General features: G+C 42.2%; 1 protein-coding gene across 9 annotated transcripts in view; it reads left to right on the plus strand.

Annotated features, from left to right (window-relative positions):
• The window catches only part of GHR (growth hormone receptor), a 496455-nt gene extending 484906 nt beyond the window's left edge, over positions 1 to 11549 (plus strand). For all 9 annotated transcript variants that reach the window (XM_068251067.1, XM_068251022.1, XM_068251070.1 and 6 more), the window contains 4 exons: positions 47 to 194; positions 5528 to 5618; positions 7719 to 7788; positions 9796 to 11549. In XM_068251067.1, coding sequence (XP_068107168.1) covers positions 47 to 194; positions 5528 to 5618; positions 7719 to 7788; positions 9796 to 10746 — 1260 coding nt within the window. In that variant the 3' untranslated portion in view covers positions 10747 to 11549. The remainder of the gene's footprint in view (positions 1 to 46; positions 195 to 5527; positions 5619 to 7718; positions 7789 to 9795) is intronic.
• Positions 11550 to 19907: the final 8358 nt, after the last annotated feature.

Here is a 19907-nt window from a genome sequence, read left to right on the forward strand (position 1 = left end):
TGTGTTTTGTTCGACTTGCAAATAACGTGTTGTTTCCTTTTCTTAGTATGAGCTAGTGACTGCTACAGAGTTACCCATGTATGGCCTGAAGACATGGAAGGAGTACCATGTGAGGATCCACTGCAGACGGAAAGGAAATGACAAGTTTGGAGAGTTCAGTGAAGTTCTGGTGATTCACCCCTCTGTATCAATGTGTAAGTATTGTAGCGCAGTGACTGTGAACCATCAGCCATGAACGGGGCCGAATTTACCATAAGGCACTGTAGGCTTGTGCCCAGGGGCGTAACAATAGACCCTGCAAGGGATGTAGCCGCAGGGGGGCCCTGTGGGGTAGAAGTATCTTTTCCCTGTCCCGGGAGACTAAGGGCACGAAGAGAAAAATGTTCTGCTCTCTGCATAATTGTTCTAATGACTGCGTCTGCTTAGCCACTGATAAGGAATCCTGCAAAATTTTGCAGACAAAGATTTGTAGACAGTCCCTATTCAGTGTGCAGCGGGTTCTTGTGTTCAGCGCTCCTCTACCGCCAGCCTCTCTACCCCTCCGCAAGTGCTGTGTGCTGTGGTGATGCTTGAGGAATCTAGAAGAGAAAAAGCTTTCTGCTCTCTGCACAATTGTTCTAATGACTGCATCATCTCAGTCACTGATAAGGAATCATGTAAAGGTGGCCCCATCCAAAGTTTTGCAGGGGGCTAGGTGATTTCTAGTTACGCCCCTGCTTGTGCCGACAGGCACCTTATGCAGGAGAGGCAGCACCATTACCCAAATATCCCCCTTCACAACATCTGGGGTGGGGGAACATCCTAGTCTCTATACTTGGTTACCAAATACTGAGTAAAATCTGGCTACCTAGTCAGGGGAGGAGGGGTGCTTACCTAATATGGGGGTGTGTTCTGAGTTGAGGATCAGAGTTTAGGGCGCCAGAACGCCTGTGCCGATAGGCTCCTGAGCTGTAACTGCGGCTCTGGCCACAAAACTCCAGATATATTGCGACACATTTGGCCAGGTTTTCCAAACCACCAAAACGAAGGAGAAATAAAATAGGGTTATTTTTTGTAGTAATCTGAAGCAGCATGATACCTTCAACAGAGAATGTCTCTTCTTTACTTCCACCGGCAGGACAAGTGTCTGATGTTGGTTTGCTACTCTGACCTTGCTTCTGTCAGGTACGAACTTCTGCTGCTCAGAAGGCAGAAGTGCCTTATGGGATATCTAACCTACGAAGTAAACTGTGCTAAGAGAGAGTAAAGTTGCCCATACATTTATTGAGATTACAGCCCATTCAACCTTCAAATTCAATCACTTTATCGAATCAGAACAGAATCGGTGCCGCAACATGGCCGCCTGATCAATCTTTCGATCGATTTCTGTTTGAAATCGGTCAAATGGGTTGGTTGGGAATGGCGGAAAAATCTCAGTCTCATCGGGCTCAATCGGTAACGAGCAGTGGTAGCAGTGTTCGATACTGTGATGACCGTTGGACCTCTGGCCGGCATCCCTCCAAGTGTATAAAGTGAACCCGAACCAAGTATTACCCTTGGCCGAATTACTCTTTTTATTTGTGCAGCACCTAGCTGAAGCTCTAGCGCCAAAATCCGCTGCCTCGAATTGTCTCCCCATCAAAAATTAGCTTAAACTACGATAGGGACACTAGACTATGACCATGGTATAAGGCAGTGGTTCCCAACCTTTTCCGGCCCGGGGAACACTTTCTGACCAAATATTTCTCCGGGGAACGGCAGGGGGGGGGGGGGTGCCGGGTGTTTGCGCGACCTAGTGGACAGTGCCGTGCGCAGCAGGCTATGGGGGGGGGCTGGGGGTGCGGCTGCATAGCTAGCATAGTTGCCCCAGTATAGGGAGTTTAGTTGCCTCAGTATAGCTAGTATAGTGCCCCAGTATAGCCAGTATAGTGCCCCAGTATAGCCTGTGTAGTGCCCCAGTATAGCCAGAATAGTGCCCCAGTATAGCTAGTATAGTGCCCCAGTATAGCCAGAATAGTGCCCCAGTATAGCTAGTATAGTGTCCCAGTATAGTGCCCCAGTATAGCCAGAATAGTGCCCCAGGATAGCTAGTATAGTGCCCCAGGATAGCTAGTATAGTGCCCCAGGATAGCTAGTATAGTGCCCCAGGATAGCTAGTATAGTGCCCCAGGATAGCCAGTATTGCCCCGGTATAGCCAGTATGGGTAGGCGGTGCCCCCGCCCGTCCCCGCCGCTGTTATTACCTTAACAGCGGCGGCTCTCCCCTCTCCGGCGCGTGTATTTATTCAAGCAGCGTATCTCCCGCCTGCTCTGTGTGATGCGGCAGGAAGCAGAGCAGCGGCTTCCTGTAACGGCGATATGTATCGCCGTTACTATGGTAACCGAGCCCTGCTTCCTGCGCATCACACACAGAGCAGCCAGGAGATACGCTGCTTGAATAAATACATGCGCTGGAGAGGGGAGAGCGGCCGCTGCTAAGGTAATAAAAGCGGCGGCCGCGGGGACGGGCGGGAGGGGGGAGGAAGAGGACAGTCCTGCGTCCCGCGGACCACAGGTTGGGGATCCCCGCACGGCACACCAGGCAACATCCCGCGGCACACTAGTGTGCCGCGGAACAGCGGTTGGGGAACACTGGTATAAGGGATTCGTTTGTGAGCTCCTCTGAAGTACAGTTAGAGACATGACTATGTACTCTGTAAAGTGCTGCAGCAGATATTGATCTTATATAAATAAACAATGATAATAGTTATGTGGCTTGCTGGGAATATAGATTGAAAGCAATAGAAAACAGTGTTAGGTTAAAAAGGAGCTGAAGCCATTTATATAAATGTACTTTTAACAAATAACTGTACGTTATCACTAGACATGCATCAAATGTTGCCGTTACATTATCACTAGATATGCAGCAAATGTTAGCATTATATTATCACTAGACATGCAGCAAATGTTACCTTTACATTATCACGAGACAGGAAGCAAATGTTACCATTACATTATCACTAGACATGCAGCAAATGTTACCATAATATTATCACTAGACATGCAGCAAATGTTACCATTACATTATCACCAGACATGCAGCAAATGTTACCATTACATTATCACTAGACATGCAGCAAATGTTACCATTACATTATCACTAGACATGCAGCAAATGTTACTGTTAATTATCACTAGACATGCAGCACATGTTACCATTATATTATCACTAGACATGCAGCAAATGTTACCATTACATTATCACTAGACATGCAGCAAATGTTACCATTATATTATCACTAGACATGCAGAAAATGTTACCATTACATTATCACTAGACATGCAGCAAATGTTACCATTACATTCTCACTAGACATGCAGCAAATGTTACCTTTACATTATCACTAGACATGCAGCAAATGTTACCATTACATTATCACTAGACATGCAGCAAATGTTACCTTTACATTATCACTAGACATGCAGCAAATGTTACCTTTACATTATCACTAGACATGCAGCAAATGTTACCTTTACATTATCACTAGACATGCAGCAAATGTTATCACTACATTATCACTAGACATGCAGCAAATGTTATCACTACACTATCACTAGACATGCAGCAAATGTTACCATTGCATTATCACTAGACATGCAGCAAATGTTATCACTACATTATCACTAGACATGCAGCAAATGTTATCACTGCATTATCACTAGACATGCAGCAAATGTTACCATTACATTATCACTAGACATGCAGCAAATGTTACCATTACATTATCACTAGACATGCAGCAAATGTTATCATTACATTATCACTAGACATGCAGCAAATGTTAACATTACATTATCACTAGATATGCAGCAAATGTTACCATTACATTATCACTAGACATGCAGCAAATGTTACCATTATATTATCACTAGACATGCAGCAAATGTTACCATTACATTATCACTAGATAAGCAAATGTTACCATTACATTATTACCAGACATGCAGCAAATGTTACCATTACATTATCACTAGATATGCAGCAAATGTTACCATTACATTATCACTAGACATGCAGCAAATGTTTCCATTACATTATCACTAGACATGCAGCAAATGTTACTGTTAATTATCACTAGACATGCAGCACATGTTACCATTATATTATCACTAGACATGCAGCAAATGTTACCATTACATTATCACTAGACATGCAGCAAATGTTACCATTACATTATCACTAGACATGCAGCAAATGTTACCATTATATTATCACTAGACATGCAGAAAATGTTACCATTACATTATCACTAGACATGCAGCAAATGTTACCATTACATTCTCACTAGACATGCAGCAAATGTTACCTTTACATTATCACTAGACATGCAGCAAATGTTACCATTACATTATCACTAGACATGCAGCAAATGTTACCTTTACATTATCACTAGACATGCAGCAAATGTTACCTTTACATTATCACTAGACATGCAGCAAATGTTACAGTTACATTATCACTAGACATGCAGCAAATGTTATCACTACATTATCACTAGACATGCAGCAAATGTTACCATTACATTATCACTAGATATGCAGCAAATGTTACCATTACATTATCACTAGACATGCAGCAAATGTTACCATTATATTATCACTAGACATGCAGCAAATGATACCATTACATTATCACTAGATAAGCAAATGTTACCATTACATTATCACTAGACATGCAGCAAATGTTACCATTACATTATCACTAGATATGCAGCAAATGTTACCATTACATTATCACTAGCCATGCAGCAAATGTTACCATTACATTATCACTAGACATGCAGCAAATGTTACCATTACATTATCACTAGACATGCAGCAAGTGTTACCATTACATTATCACTAGACATGCAGCAAGTGTTACCATTACATTATTACTAGATAAGCAAATGTTACCATTACATTATTACTAGACATGCAGCAAATGTTACCATTACATTATCACTAGATATGCAGCAAATGTTACCATTACATTATTACTAGACATGCAGCAAATGTTACCATTACATTATCACTAGATATGCAGCAAATGTTACCATTACATTATCACTAGACATGCAGCAAATGTTACCATTACATTATCACTAGACATGCAGCAAATGTTACCATTACATTATCACTAGATAAGCAAATGTTACCATTACATTATTACTAGACATGCAGCAAATGTTACCATTACATTATCACTAGATATGCAGCAAATGTTACCATTACATTATCACTAGATAAGCAAATGTTACCATTACATTATCACTAGACATGCAGCAAATGTTACCATTACATTATCACTAGACATGCAGCAAATGTTACCATTACATAATCACTAGACATGCAGCAAATGTTACCATTACATAATCACTAGACATGCAGCAAATGTTACCATTACATAATCACTAGACATGCAGCAAATGTTACCATTACATTATCACTAGACATGCAGCAAATGTTACTGTTAGTGTAGTTAAATAAAAAAAAGGCTCATATTAATATGCTAATTTTTTTCTTGCAGATGTAGATGTTCCATGGGCACTATTCCTTATCAGCGGATTGTTTGCTGTGGCGGTGTCACTGGCAGTTCTTATATCCTGTAAAAAGAAAAGGTATGCAATTGCAAACACATCACAAACTGTTAAGGTACTACACACGCAAAGTCGTCTGAGACGGCTGAAAATGACCACCTCACCTCAGTCGATAATCATGCATGTGTACAGCGGCCCCTGATCCCAGACCGCCGCTCTGCAATCCATCCGCCTGGTGGATCAACGTGGCTGTGCAATGAGCAACTCCATTGTGCACACCGCTCACCGCATGACTTTGTGTACGTGCTGCTCCTTTGTCCCACCGTCCCTCTCCCACCACCAGCAGCAATAGAGCTCTTCATCAGCTTTGCAGCTGCAATGTCAGCAACCTGGTCCGAGGGATCGGGTCCCAATCCCTGACCGGCAACATCATTCAAAGGTATGTATGCACCTTTAGGAATGGTCCATAAAATGCTAGCAATTCCACATTGATGCTAATTTTATGCAAATACAGCTTGGAAACGAACCAATCAAAACTAGCAGTTGCTGTTTCCTATTGGTGGTACTTGAAGACAGGGTTGGGAAGCCCTGTACTAGGAAAAGTGATTATCTCTACAAATAAGCTATAAGCATGACCTAGCTCCTGACAGTTTGTTGCCTGTGAACCTCGATGCATTGTGGGAAATAACGGCTGCTTACAACTGCCAAGCAAGCAGTATATCCCTTTGTGCATAGAACGCTCAGTAACGAACATTCCGCACAAATCTCCTGGTAGAACTTAAGATATAACCACCAGTTTTAAATTTCAGAATGTAAATCGGAGGGAGGAAAGATTTTACAATGGGCAAACACTGACTAAATAATCTATAAACTAATATTGTAAACTAAAAGCAATGTTATTCATTGTTATTTTCACTTCAGTTCCTCTTTAAGGGCTTCCCCCCAGTCCCCACCTCTCCGGATCTGCATAGAGAATCCCAGATACACTCTCCCCTTCACTATCAACACTATTCCTCAGCAGCCATGTGCAAGATAAATTTCACCTAAAATAAAAATGCCCCATAGCGTACATTGTTTAAATGTATTCATATATAAAACTCACAATTTTCAGACTTTGAATTACTCCATGTAGCTGTCCACCAGCTGGCATGCGTTCCTGCCATGGATCAGGCTTTCAACCCTGCTCTTGGACCACGGGTGTTGCTAGGATCCTAATAGATCCAGGACTCTTTTGGGCATTTCAGCCAGAAAATGGGTGTGGCCATGCACCAGAATATGGGTGTGGTCATGGGTGGAGCCACATTTACATGAACTTAACAGCAGTCTAAGTAGGCCTGCCCAGCAAAATGTTGGATGAAGCCCCCTCTCCATTAATACAAAAAAACAAAAATGCAGCATATCACATAAATAGGCAGTGTAATTTAAACATAACTAGGCAGAGTTACCTGACTTCTGGGCTGGCTAGTTTGGCTTTCTACTGGGTGTGCTGGCCTGCCGCCAGGTTATCTGGCAATTCCCCCATAGCATTCCCTGACCTTCTAGAGGACCCCCTCCCATGCTCTCACGGGCCTACCGTTGAGGCACCACAACTCCTGGCCTGCATGCCCTGATAAAGGCATCATAGCACCCAGCATGGCACCGAATAGGCCCACATAGATGCCCTGTGGCGCCATGCTGGGTGGAGTGGTGCCTCCACTGGACATGCTGGATATTGTGGTGGAGAAGGGAAAGAAGCCCGGAAGAGGAGATGTCTGCAGAATCTGGAGACCAAGCGGCCAGAGGTGAGTACTGCTGCCCACTGCCTGAGGGACATTCGGGGCATCCCACAATAGATCCGGGGCACGTGCCACTGATCTTTGGGGCTAGCAACACCCCTGTCATGGACACTCTCCCCACTCCTGTCCCACCAGTCTCCATGTTGGACTCTCACTTCTGCATCTTAGCTCCGCCCAACATGTTTCGTCACTACTGACTCATCAGGTGCACCTGGTGACTTTCAGGCAACTGGTATTAGTAAAAGGAAATAAAAGTGCCTGCCTACATAATCTTTTTACCACTGCAGAAAATGTTATGGTTTGGTAAGCTTTTCCAGTGGTGAATGTTGGATACCGCCATAACTTTGTATACAGAGTCCACAGAGATTATGTGGTTTGCCTAACTTTGCCTTTTTTGCACCTGCAGGCTGAAGATGTTGATTCTACCCCCAGTGCCAGTTCCAAAGATTAAAGGGATTGACCCTATTCTTCTTCAGGTAAGTAAAACATGGTCTATTTGTACCCCATGCATGATATAAGTAAAGAGAGCCTTGCAGCATTCAAAAGCACTCTAAAAAATCAATTGTGGTTTCCTGGTTGAATTAATTTTTTAAGATAATTTAACCACTTTACCCCCGCGCGTACGTATTTCTCCGCCCCTTTTTCCATCCTTTGACAACCAGGGACGGAGAAACACGTACTTTCCGCGTTCCCGACGCTGCCCGCGCTCCCGCTCGTAAACACGCCGCCCGCCGCTAGTAAACACGCCGCCGCCCGCTCGCCCGGAGATCAATGAACGGGAAAATCCATTCCCGTTCGTTGATCTAAGCCCCACAATGACCCGCTGCTCTCCTATGGGCAGCGCGATCATTGTGAGAAGAAACTCACGTGTCCAGCCTCCTTATTCTTCCTCCAAGCTTCCGGAAGGAGGCTTGGAGGTCGCAATAAAGCAAAAAGTTACTGTGGCCATCTTGTGGCCAAATAGTAAACTACACCCTACACATTTTTCACATACAAATAAATGACTTTTACACAAAAAATTAACTCATTACCTCCCACACTCCCCATTTTTTTTTTTTTTTGTAATTAAAAAAAAATTCAAAAATTTACAATTAAAAAAAATACATAATTAGTTACCTTAGGGACTGAACTTTTTAAATATTTAAGTCAAGAGGGTATAACACTGTTACTTTATAAACTATGGGCTTGTAATTAGGGATGGACGCAAAACTGAAAAAAATGCACCTTTATTTCCAAATGAAATATTGGCGCCAAACATTGTGATAGGGACATAATTTAAACGGTTTTATAACCGGGACAAAAGGGCACATACATTTCATGGGTTTTAATTACAGTAGCATGCATTATTTAAAAACTATAATGGCCGAAAACTGAAAAATAATTTTTTTTTCCCCACATTTTTCCTATTTTCCCATTAAAACACATTTAGAAAAAAATAATTCTTGGCATAATGTCCCATCTAAAGAAAGCCTAATTGGTGGCGGAAAAAACAAGATATAGTTCATTTCATTGCGATAAGTAATGATAAAGTTATAGACGAATGAATGGAAGGAGCGCTGAAAGGTGAAAATTGCTCTGGTGGTCAGGGGGTAAAACCCCTCAGTGGTGAAGTGGTTAAAGTACCGTATTTTAGCACCTAAGTTTAGAGGCCAAAAATCAGGGGGGTAGGGGGGATACTAAACTTGGTACATCCACGGTGCAGGGGCGCCCACAAGCTGGTAGTAGGTTTTGTTTTTTATTATAATTTGTTCCTGGCTCCAGGTTCTCTTTAAAGAAATATTTTAAAAAAATCAACTAAATACTTACCTAAGGAGAGGGAAGGCTATTGGTCCTATAGAGCCTTCCCGCTCCCCTCACAGTCCCCTCCGTTAAGCTTTGGCTCCACCGTTTGAATCCCCCACCCAGTGGCAGGCTTCGGGAGCCTGAGTGCTCCCGAAGACGGATAGCTCCATACTGTGCATGCGTGAGTGCACAAGAGAGCGTGCTTGGGCATGCGCATTATGGAGCCGCTTGTCTTCAGGAGCACTCGGACTCCAGGAGACTTCTGAAGCCTCCTTTGGTGCCAGGGAGAGTATTTGACCAAATGGTTGAATACTGCTACCAGGGAGCCAGTGCTGGAAGACAGGGACTGTGAGAGGAGCGGGAAGGCTCTATAGCCTAGTTCCCTAACCCTGTCCTCAAGGCCCACCAACAGTACATGTTTTGCAGAAAACCACAAGCATGCACACTTGAGGTAATTAGTTTCTCAGCAGAGCTGATTAACTACCTTTGTGGATTTCTACAAAACATGCACTGTTGGTGGGCCTTGAGGACAGAGTTGGGGAGCACTGCTCTATAGGACCCAGAGCCTTCCCTCTCCTTAGGTAAGTATCTGGTTGATTTATTTTTTTTATCAGACACTATTCCTAAATTTGTATTGTTTCCTGTTTGTTTCTCCATTATTTTCCTGTTATTTATTCATGATGATCCCACTGTGTCCACAGAATGGAAAACTGGATGAAGTCAGCTCGATACTCGCCAACCATGACAGCTATAAGCAGCAGTTGTGCATCGATGACCCTTGGGTAGAGTTTATAGAGCTCGACCTTGACGAGCAGGATGAAAAGAATGAAGGAACAGACACTGACCGGCTCTTAGGGGAAGAATACCCCAAGGCTCATAGCTGCCTGGGTGTCAAAGACGATGACTCTGGTCGTGCCAGCTGCTGTGAGCCTGATATCCCAGAAACCGACTTCAGCAGTGGTGACCCCTGTGATGCAACCTCAGACCCCGCTCAGCCTCAGAACACTAAGGACAACCAAGCCGATCTCCTGTGCCTTAATGAGAAATCCAATACTGGAGGAGTGTCCTCAGATTCTCAGATGCCAAACACAGAAAATCTGAGCACAAATCCAGAAGAAGCTAAGCTTTGTCCATTAGTTGCTAATGGAAAAAATGTGCCTGCATCAACCCAACCAAACAGCCTTGGTTCAAAGCCAAGTACAGATTTCTATGCTCTCGTAAGCGATATCACACCAGCAGGAAGACTTCTGCTCTCGCCAGGGCAAAGACTGAAGATGGAGAATGAAGAATGCAGCGAACCAGCAGCCACCCAACGTCCCGCAGCCCTCAACATGGACAACTCTTATATCTGTGAGTCGGCTGTGGTGGCATTCTGTCCTGTGAATTTCCCAACAGTGGCCTCACAGATGGCTCCACAGAGCCCCAACATGGATAGCTACTTCACCCCGGAAAGCCTTACAGCCGCTGCCATGAGTTCTCGTGCCTCCGAAAAAGCGTCAAGCTACGAGGCCCCCGTGGCGGACTATACCTCTGTTCACATCATAAACTCACCACAAAACCTTGTGCTCAACACTACTGCTCCACCAGGCAAGGCGTTTTCTCCACCCTGTGGCTACATGTCCACAGATCAAGTGAACAAAGTGATGCCATAATGCACAGTTCCATTGTATTTCAAAAGCACGGGCTTGTATGTTTAAACCAAAAAGAAAAAGGCAAAAAAAAGGTCTACAAGTTTTTTTTTTGTGTTTTATCTCGTAAAGCTTAAGCTAATATATTCAGTGTAAAAATGCCAAAATGTTTCATCAGATAATTTCTTTTATATCCTAGAATGTAGCGCAGGGGAACCTGCTTTTCGTTAATGTTAGCTATCGATATTGTGCCGTTAACCAGGAATTGGCAGCCTCTGGAATTTTGCGGGTCACGTCTTTTTATCAGACGATTGTTCACATTGTGGCTTTTGCAGAGCTGACGAAGGTTGCCTGTTCCATTGTTGAAGGGATCGTCCACTTTTGGAAAAGCTGAGTGACTTAGAAAGACCACAGTTTATTTCTTGATCAGTATTTTTTTTTCATATTATCTGAAATAGACCTAATGTGAGCTGTCATCCCTTATTCTGGCTTCACTGCCAAGTGTGTTCCGGTTCTGGAATAAGAATTCTTCATCCTGCATGCTATCTAAAGATCAGGCCTTCACAATGTAGTCAAGTGAGGAGCAGCATAACAGAGAGCCCTGGAGCTTGGGTCTCTAACAAACGGTTCAACAACGGCAACCTCTATTCTGCTAGGACTGACTTTTTAAGCATGAAGTGCAATTGGATTGAGCACTGAAAAGAATAATTTGTACTCTATGGCCTTTAAAAATTGGCTGTCCTTCAAAAGCTAAGTTTTTATGATTTTTTTTTTTTTTTTGTAACCAGATATTTGACTCATGCAATTTGAATAAAACTGACAAATGAGCAGACGGACGGATTGCTTGATTAACAGCTCAAACAACAGAACTCTACATACTTATTAACACAACAGGAGCTGTTAGACACCTTCTGAAAGTTTATAAGTTTATGAAAACTCAAGCTGTGACAAGTCACTTTTACAGCAACTAAAAGCCCATTTTTCAAAGCAGATTACAAGCAAAGGACAAGAAGTGCACAATGAATTACAAGATATAACGAGGGATATGTGTGTGTTGATCACAGCCTGGAGTTCCCCTTTAACATTTATTCCCACGTTGCTCACAGTTTGAGGACTTTGCAGACAGTATTTACTCTAGATAGAACAAACAGTTAATGATTTGCTGCCTATTTTGACAGCACCTCTTTCCAGCATCTTTAGCAAGCAGTGGAAATGAAGTTAAGGTGATGTTAGAGATGCACAGGTCCGGTCTAAGCAGAGTTAACATGCCTTATCAGAGTTGACGTGTCTTATCAGAGTTAGCATGCCTTATCATAGTTAGCATGCCTTATCATAGTTAGCATTCCTTATCAGTTAACGTGCCTTATCAGAGTAGCATAGCGAGTGCTACTAACTTATGCCTGGTAATTGGCAATGATGAGCACTCCACTCGTCCTGCCCTGAGCCCCTGCGGTTACAATCACTTTAAAGGACATTATCCCCGCACTTTGATTGGCCCAATAGGCTGCCTGTCACTTGACAGAAAACTTGACAGGCAGCCTATTGGGCCAATCAAAGTGCGGGGATAATGTCCTTTACAGTGATTGGACCCGCAGGGGCTCAGGGAAGGACGAGTGGCGCTCTCGTCATTGCCAATGAGCAGGCATACGTTCGTAGCACTTGATATGCTACTCTGATAAGGCATGTTAACTGATAAGGCATGCTAACTATGATAAAGCACGTTAACTCTGATAAGACATGTTAACTCTGATAAGGCACACTATTTGTTATAGGGAATCAACCCCACTGTACTGTGTTAAAGCAAATGTGAAGAGTCCTGGAAAAAAAGAAAAAATCCTCAGATACTCACCTATGGAAAGGTAAGGCTCTGGATCTCATAGAGTCCTCCTAGTCCTCTCTTGGTGTCCTTGTTCACCCGGTGTCCACTGTTTAAAGTTTCAGCCTCTGGGAGTCCTCGAAAGGCTTGGAAAGTACTCGTGCACACCAAAAACCTGTAGCAGATCTGCAAAACGCAGAGTTTCAAAGCGATTTTAGGCATGTTTAGAGAAGTTTTCTAAACATGCCTAGTGTTTGTTGGAGTGTTTTTTTTTTGGGGGGTAGCAGATGTCATATTTTGTTACATTAAAGCTGTTACTGAACAGCTTCTGTAACAAAAACACCTGGAAAATCGCTCTGATCTAGAGCTTTTCAGAGCGGTTTTCCACTTTCCTATACTTTAACATTGAGGCAGAAACGCCTCAGAAATCTAAAAAATTCTGCAGCCCCTGAGTTTACGTTTGTGGAAAAACTAACCGCTCTGGTGTGCACCATCCCATTCACTTTCATTAGCCAAGCGGTTTTCCCCCTGCAAGCATTTTAAAAGACGCTTTAGAACCGCTCTGGTGTGCACCAGCCCTGGGAGTGCTTTAGAAGACGGACAGTTCCGCACTGCATGAGCGCTTGCCCATGCGCAGTGTGGAGCCACCCGTTATCAGAAGTACTCGGAGATACAAGTGCTTCCAAGCTTTCCAAGGATTCGGGCAGTTGAAGTCGACCAATTGGTCCAATAGCTTCAACGGGGGGGGCGGTGGTCTGAGGATGTGGAGAGAAGGACCAGGAAGGGATCCAGAGCCTTCTGCCTCTATAGGTGAGAATCTGACTTTATTTTTTTCCAGGAAGCTTCAGTGTTAATTTAATGAAAGAACTTGTCTTACAATCACGTTGTAACACTCACTACCAGGGGTGTAACTATAAATCATGGAGCCCCCCCAACAAAACATAATGGGACCTCCCCAGTGTTCACACCCTTTCACTTGCCAGCCCCTTGTGACCCTCACAGCCTGGGACCCATCTTGTAACTGTCATAAAACAATGTGGCCATCATAATCTTCACACCCATCACAAGTGTAGCCACAAAACCACCTGATCTGAAGGATGGACCCCTTCATCGGAGGGAGGGAAGTAGTAGTTGGGGCCCCCTTACAGTTCTGGGCCCCCCTGCTATCACAGGGTCTGCTCCTCTCTAGTTACGCCTCTGATCACTACAGTAATGCCTATTAGTAACCTGCTTTACCATAGCAACGCTGGTGTTACTCAAGTTCCACAGTATGCACAATTAGTGTAGCGGCGGTAGCAGCAGTAATATTGTCATATTTACCACTGATTCCTGCATCAAACCAATATGAATGATCACTTCAGAAGCCCTTTAAGTGCCCCAGGTTCGTGTGCTCATGAGAGTCTACTGCACAACAGCAATGAGTGAACCAAGTTATCAAGTAGGTGTCTACTCCTAAGTGAATCAGCCCCGCCCACCTACACTCACATTAAAGTGGACCTGAACTCTTGCACAGGACAGAAGGAAAACCTAAAGAAATGCACCCTGTATGTATTTAGAGAGTTAAGCCTGTGTAATTCCCCCTCATCTGTGAATTATCACAAGTCGTAAAGTGATCCCTCAGCTGTGTCAGCTGACTGCCAAGGCAGAGAGGTAATTGGTAAACACAGGATGCTAACTATATGTCTGCTCCCAAGCAAGCAGGATGTAGACACACTGCAGATTTATTGCAGGATTTGTATCAGCTGTAACAAAGAAATGTTTTTCTTTAAAGGTTATGATGATGTGGCTTATTTTTTAAAGCAGAGAGGAAGTTCATAGTTCAGGTCCGCTTTTCAGAGACACTGAAGCTAAAAAAAATGATATAATGAATTGGTTGTAAAGTACGGATAATTAGTGGAACATTAGCAGCAAAGAAAATATTCTCATATTTTTATTTTCAGTTATATAGTTTTTTTTTAATAACATTGCATCATTCTCTAATATTTGCAGTTTACACACTACTCCGCATTCTAAATGATTTTACAGAGCAGTCTAGTGAACTTTTAAACTGTCCTCTGCAGGAAAAAAAAATACAGTGACTAACACTTGAGATAACAAGCTTTAGAAGACAGAGCTCTCTGCGACTTTGAAAGTCATGAAGCTCAATGGCTCTTGGCATGCATAACAACTGGAGTTTCTTAACTCTTCCTGTACTGGAAACAATATTAGACTTATGTTTCTGCTCCTAATGTTTTATTTCTTCGCTGTACTACACCTACAAATCATTATATCATAATTTTTTTTCCTTCAGTGTCTTTTTAAGCAAGACGTGTACTATGTGTAGTGCCGGGTTTTTGAGAGGTTTCTTAAGATGGTCCATGGGAAGAAGGACTTTCTTAAATATTCAGCTCGATCCAAAAATGGAAAATGCCTTTTAAATGTTGAATGAGTTTATGCAATGAAATCAGGGTTTACGGTAGGTTGGAAATGCAACAATTTTTATGCATGTTTTCATCAACTATGTCAATTACTAATCAAAACCTGAACAGGATATTTCTGAACACTAAAAAAAGATAGGTGTGAGCTCATCTATTTTATTACGGTAAGATTTGAAGCATGATTTTTTATATAGCGCTGCACGTTGTACGAATTGCATCACGTGACCATTCTGCCGATGTGGTGGGTATGTTGATTGGCGCTCAGGCTATCATGCAGTCCTAGACAATGACAGCTCTAATTTTTTTACAGTCATTTTATACAATGGAGTGTAACCTGAGCTAAAAGTTAATCACTGTGCAGACACCACAAATTTACAAAAAAATCATTGTGCACCATTTTTATTGTGAGGGATTTGGATACACACTTTTTTGAATGTAATGAAATTAAATTGCCTTTGAAGTCCAGCTTTACCCACAGTTATGAAGGGCCCTTACAATTCCCTTTCAATCATCTTTCTCGGCTTTGTGTACCAAATAAAATATAGAATCTCTACTTATTGCATCTTCGCTTTAGAGTTGGCAATCATGTGACTACACCAGGTTGCTCCTGTTTGGTCTCAGACCTCCAAGCCATGGTGCAGCACTTAGGAAGTCTAGAACACACCCCCTGACTTTGTAGAGGATGATACAGAACTATGTCACAAGCCTGTGACTTATTGCCCATCCTCCTTTGTCAGAAGAATGCCATAAGAGGAAGCTACCAGAGCAGTCTTGTGACTAAACGTTAAGAAAAGAAATGTAATAAAAGGTTGGTTTTATTTAATTTGGCAAAGAAATTTGACTTTGGCAAGGGTTGTGGCTTAAGCCCCATCTACACGATACGATTCTTTGTGCGATTCGATTATGATTCTATTTACGATCCGATTAAATCCGACATGTCCGATCGGGATTCGATTCGATTTGCCATTGTTTTGCAGTGGCAAATCGAATTTAATCGAATCCTGATCGGACATGTCTGATTTAATCGGATCGTAAATAGAATTGTATCATGTAGATTGGGCTTTAGGCAGGGCTCTTGGTGTCTGGAGTTGAGATTCAACTTTTTCTGTTGAGATTCAGTGGCCCGCTTATCAAGTCGGGTATCTAAAGATAAGAGCTTTATAGCAACCGTCTTTGACTGGTGATTGGTATATTACATTTGGGGTTGTTGCCATTATGACGTTGGGTCTTATTTACTTATGTTCTGAAGGGCTGAAGATCAGAGCTATTATAGATGTTGTATACGTTGCCTGAACATATGTTTTCTTAACATTTTCTCAGTTGGTTAAGGTTGCAATGCACAGGGCAATATTTCTGGCAGATTCAGTTACTTTGAATGCTCCAGTTATCTGTGGACCCTAACAAGCCCAGTTAACTTGTTTCTCATGATTTTCAGGCAGTTTAGCAATCCTTTTCCTAGGTAATTCTGGCTTTGATAGCACAACATCATGTATTGTTCTCCACAAGCTGTCAGCATGTTTTCAGTGGTATTACAGCCCCTAAACCCAGCTACATTCTTCCTGGTGCTAAAAACTACCCCCCCCCCCTTCCTAAAAATAGCACAGTGTAAATTTTCTTGACAAAACCACCCAGCGCCAGGAATTTATAGCTGAAATTACACAACCAAGTATCCAGCTTTAGAGCAGGCTATTGGGCAGCATGTCTGGTCCTGTGTGTGCCTCTACGGTGTGACACAGGTAGTCTAATTCATTTGAAGGGAGTTTTCTCAGTGTCAAAAAGTCCAGGAATCGGGAGGAGCACTGCAATATTAAATAGCCAGTCCTCATGGGCATGAGAATAAAACAATATACAAGCCCTTCAAAAATTGTGTAGATATATTCTTTTAAATTTGCTTCTAAAGTATACTCACCATTTAAATAATATTCAGTGACAAATGAGATATGGCCCCATTTAACAGCCACAAACTAGTTAACGAGTTAGATAATGCACTGCTTTTGTCTTCAGCCAGGAGAACTCCTTGTGCTGTAAATATTTGGCTTGCTTCGATCTCTCTCTCCAAGCACAAAAAATAGAAACTGAAAGCAGAAGTCCTCTTTTATTGTCTCACACTGCCCCTAGTGACAAGTGGCCATAAATGAACATTACAGCAGTACTAATTGGAAGCTAGGAAATCTAACAAATAAAAAAAAAAATGTGCTAAAATAAATTGGCCTGACTGCTAAAGGGTTAAACAATACAGTGGCAAAATGTAACACATAAAGCCGTGTCTGAGTTCTCTGCAGCACTTTATAAAGGAGTCCTTTTTGGTCCTACTGCAGTTGGACCGCTGAATGTGGAAGGCCCACAGTGATATAATTAAAAGAAAAAAAAAAAGACTGTGTACTTTAATACAAATATGAGTGCAGATGGATTATTTCTCCCATTTTAACTCAGTAGGGTGACATAATTATTGCCGTTTGATGAATCTGTAGCAGGAATCGCATTTTAAAACCGTCCATTCATTTTTACTCAACTTACATTTTCTTTAGGAGAAGAAAGGGGTGGAAATTCTTTTAGATGTTAACAATTTTATGTACCCCCGTTATATTGTGTTCTATACTGCCAATTCTTCTCTTGGTGACACTCAGAGCACATTCATGTCATATTATTTTTGTTGCTTTCTGGACGTTTCTCCATCACTAGACATTTGTGGTCACCTCATCTCCACCTGTAGACATATCCTCTCCATCACTACACTTCTCCTCTCCATCTCTAGACATTTGTGGACATCCCCTCCCCATCATTAGACATCTCTCCCTCTCTAGACATCTCCCCTCTAACACTAGACCTCTGTGGGCTTCTACTCTCCATCTCTAGGCATTTATGAACATCTCTAGATATCTTTCTCCTAGAATTTGTTAGAAAGCCAGTGTCTCCACCAGGTGAATTTAGGGAAGAGTATCCTATCGATTTGATTATTTAATTATTCAAATCTGAACTTCTGTCTACTAAAAGGTGTTTTTGGTTTACACAAAAGTGTTACATCAACACAGGAAGTATTAACCATCTTTAGTCACTAAATCCTAGTGGATTTTCCAAAAGTGTATAGATTCCAAAACAGGAAATGTTACTGGGGATACGGTCAAGGAAAAGCTGCTACCATTGGCTAACTGGTCCCAAAATCACATTACTAGATGTTGGCAGTTGACCAATGAGAGCAGCTCAGTGAGTGGGGGAAGAAGTGGATATATTTTACAGCTCAGGCTTAAAGAGGAACTCCAGTGAAAATAATGTAATAAAAAAGTGCTTCATTTTTACAATAATTCTGTATAAATGATTTAGTCAGTGTTTGCCCATTGTAAAATCTTTTAAATCCCTGATTTACATTCTGACATTTATTACATGGTGACATTTTTACTGTTGGCAGTTGATGTAGCTGCTGCATGCTTTTCTGGCAGTTGGAAACAGCTATTTCCCACAATGCAACAAGTTTCACAGACAGGAAACTGTCAGGAGTACCACGGTCCTCAGAGTTTCGTGTGGGAGGGGTTTCACCACAATATCAATCATACAGCGCCCCCTGATGGTCTGTTTGTGAAAAGGAATAGATTTCTCATGTAAAAGGGGGCATCGGCTACTGATTGGGATAAAGTTAAATACTTGGTCGGAGTTTCTCTTTAAGTCTCACTCCATAAATAGTTGGACACAGGTTCACTATAACCTGAAAGCTTTATCAGGGCCTTTTATCTAATCTTACTATTTCTGTTGCAAGTGAGCTTGTTAGGTGGGCCAAATAAGTATAGGAGGATAACACTACAATGTGTATGCAGGTTACGTGTGCTTTCTAAGACACACAAATGGGCAGGAAATACGTTACATGTTCAATGTTGTCAAGTAATATATTTTAATGAAGCAAAGGATAATCCTCCATGTTTCTCTCCTCTTTCCTGAAAGTCTGGGAAAGAGTTTGAAAATGTGACTTGTGGATATTGTAGAGTGCTTGTGTACGTGTACGCTCTTCATTCTGGTGATAGAAAAGCACAAACTAGACTAAGTGTTATGTATTGGTGTGGTGTGGTTGTAGCTGACACTATTGCTGTGTTTACAATGAGAGTCGGTGCAGAGATAAAGGTAGTATATAATGTATTGACAAATGATTGCTAATGATCTACAATTCCCATCAAATCTGAAGTACCCCAATAGAAAAATCTGCCAGTTATCTACACTATCTAGGTTCAGTCAGGTGAGAAGATACAGAGGTACTGCTATTGCCTACCAAGAATGAGGTTGTGGGTTTGACTTCCACACCCGACTCAGCGTGCATTATCTATATTAATGGCTGTCAGCTGGCCTGTGCCATGGGCAGTCTTTTTGTGGTTCACCCATGGCTGGCAGGTGGGATGTCAACTCAAACCTGGTGGGACAAGGTGGTATAACACACTCAAGGTTCATGTTTACTTACAACTCAGTTCAGTGTTCTCTCCAAGTCCATTTTAATTAACCCTCCACTAGCTACTATAAATAATTGTTGGATATTCTCCCCAGTTGCACCCCCAGGGCGCCTTATGATGGATGCATTCAGGAAGGTAAAAAGGGAAACTTTAGATAGAGGAGAAGGGTCAGGGCTCTATATCATATATCATTTTTATTTAAATCAATCAGAAGGGGTACTCGGAAGAGATCTAGGCAGAGAAGCTGAGAATGGAGAGGGCTGTGAATACTGGATTGCCCAAGTCACATAGATGAATTCCATGCTTGCAACATGATCACCAGCAGGAAGTTGCCCAAATGAATGTCTCATGGGTAGCATAGTGGAGGAAATCCAAATCTTTGTGGAGGAAAGGGTAATCCCAAAAGAAGATCACTACTCCCACTTGTTATAAAAAAAATATTTGATGGGGGTACCCAGACAGAAGGAAAAAGAAGAAAGGTCCGTTCAAAGCATGCAAACTTTATGAATATACACCAAAAAA

The sequence above is a fragment of the Hyperolius riggenbachi genome, chromosome 1, assembly GCF_040937935.1.
Source record: "Hyperolius riggenbachi isolate aHypRig1 chromosome 1, aHypRig1.pri, whole genome shotgun sequence".
Lineage (NCBI taxonomy): Eukaryota > Metazoa > Chordata > Amphibia > Anura > Hyperoliidae > Hyperolius > Hyperolius riggenbachi.